Source organism: Propithecus coquereli, unplaced genomic scaffold (assembly GCF_000956105.1).
Source record: "Propithecus coquereli isolate 6110/MARCELLA unplaced genomic scaffold, Pcoq_1.0 Scaffold129, whole genome shotgun sequence".
In the NCBI taxonomy this organism is placed as follows: Eukaryota; Metazoa; Chordata; class Mammalia; order Primates; family Indriidae; genus Propithecus; species Propithecus coquereli.
This window is the reverse complement of record NW_012137080.1, coordinates 3161480-3163201: the sequence shown is the minus strand read 5'-3', so window position 1 is coordinate 3163201 and position 1722 is coordinate 3161480. Positions and strand designations below refer to the sequence as shown.

General features: G+C 35.2%; 1 protein-coding gene across 2 annotated transcripts in view; it reads left to right on the top strand.

The window, feature by feature from the left end:
- PPP2R5A (protein phosphatase 2, regulatory subunit B', alpha) overlaps positions 1 to 1722 on the top strand; it is a 62743-nt gene that overhangs the window by 16582 nt on the left and 44439 nt on the right. For both annotated transcript variants that reach the window (XM_012638360.1, XM_012638361.1), the window contains exon 2: positions 1463 to 1659. In XM_012638360.1, the coding sequence (XP_012493814.1) occupies positions 1463 to 1659 (197 nt within the window). The remainder of the gene's footprint in view (positions 1 to 1462; positions 1660 to 1722) is intronic.

Sequence of the window (1722 nt, the reverse complement as noted above, 5' to 3'; positions counted from 1 at the left end):
TTCTGACTTTGTGTGAGAGTATTTGACCTGCCACATTTTGGCGGTACCTTATCTAAATCAGCTTTTTAAGGACAGAACCTTGAATATAGTTGCAAAGAAATTTAATTAGCTTCCTGCCTCAGAGAAATTAAAAGGCATAGGCAATCTTGATTAGGTTATCATCTTTATGAAGATTTCTACATATATCTTTATATAAAGTAGGTACTGGTTTTGAATGGAGGGGTAGTTTGTATATCATGAGCTAAGTATCAGTGTTGAAATATGTGATTTTAAAAGTTTAATCTGAGAAGTTCCGTAAACTTAAGTAATTGAGCCAATTGAAGGTCATTTATAGATTTGAAAGTTCAGAATTGTAGTTTTGTGTTTTTTTTTAATGTTGGAAACAAAAAATTTGTTAGGATCAAATAAATATAATGTGCCCATATTTTTGTAATAAGTAGAAGGTAAAACAGTAAACATTTTTTGAGTACCTATTATGTGCTAGGCATTGTGCTAGATACTAGAAAGACAGAACGAAGGAAAGAGATAACTAGATAAATACTGCTTGGTCCTGCATTTAGGGGTCTCGTAGTATGGGGATGTTAGCTATGTAAAATATAATTGCCATGTAGCACAATAAGTACTATAATAGAGATATGCACCTAAGATACATTTGGGTAAACATGGATTACCCAACCAATTTAGCTTCAGTGCCATAAGGAAAGCTTCTGAGAAGGGACTTACGCTGAAACTTTATTAAGTAGATAGTGTTCCCAGGGTGCGGATGTGGGAAAAAGGGCATTCCAGACAGAGGAAATAGTGTACAATCTTCTGAGAACCACAGGGAATATGGTTTAACCAGAGTGAAGAGACACAGGGGAAAGTGTTGAGAGATGACTCTTGACAGTAAGCAGCCGCATTTTGTATACAATCCAGAGGAGTTTGAACTTCATTTTCTAGTTACTGGAAGGTCACTGAAAAGTATGGAGTATGATCCTACTGATTCACATTTTGGCAAGATTTTAGCTTTTGAACTAGTTTGGAGGATAAGCAATTAGGGTGTCATTGCTTTAGCATAGATGAGGGATGATGAGGGTCTAAAATGGCAATGGGAATGACAAGGGTAGATTCTAGGTATGTTAAAGAAACAATCAGTAGCATTTAATGATTAGCTGGGCGTGGTGGTGTGCACCTGTAGCTCAGCTGTTTGGGAAGCTGAGTTAGCATTTTTTGAGCCCAGGAATTCAAGTCTAGCCTGGGCTACATAGCAAGACCCCATCTCTTAAGAAAAAAAGTAATAATTGATTGTGGGTAATGAGAGAAAGAGTCCAGTATAAATCCCTGAATGATGGGATTAGATGGGTAAATTTCTCACTGAATTTCTGAAAGAAGTTTTATGTATGTGAATAGCTTCTAAAAAATTAACATATAAAGGTAACTTCTGAGGTTATGTCTAAGTTTTTTGTTTTTTTGTTTTTTATAGATGCCACTTCAAATGAACAACAAGAGCTTTTCTGTCAAAAGTTGCAGCAGTGTTGTATACTGTTTGATTTCATGGACTCTGTTTCAGACTTGAAGAGCAAAGAAATTAAAAGAGCAACACTAAATGAACTGGTTGAGTATGTTTCAACTAATCGTGGTGTAATTGTTGAATCAGCGTATTCTGATATAGTAAAAATGGTAAGCCTCTAGACTTATGTTCCTCAGATTTATATAAATTCAAGTAAGATCTGAGGTATAATT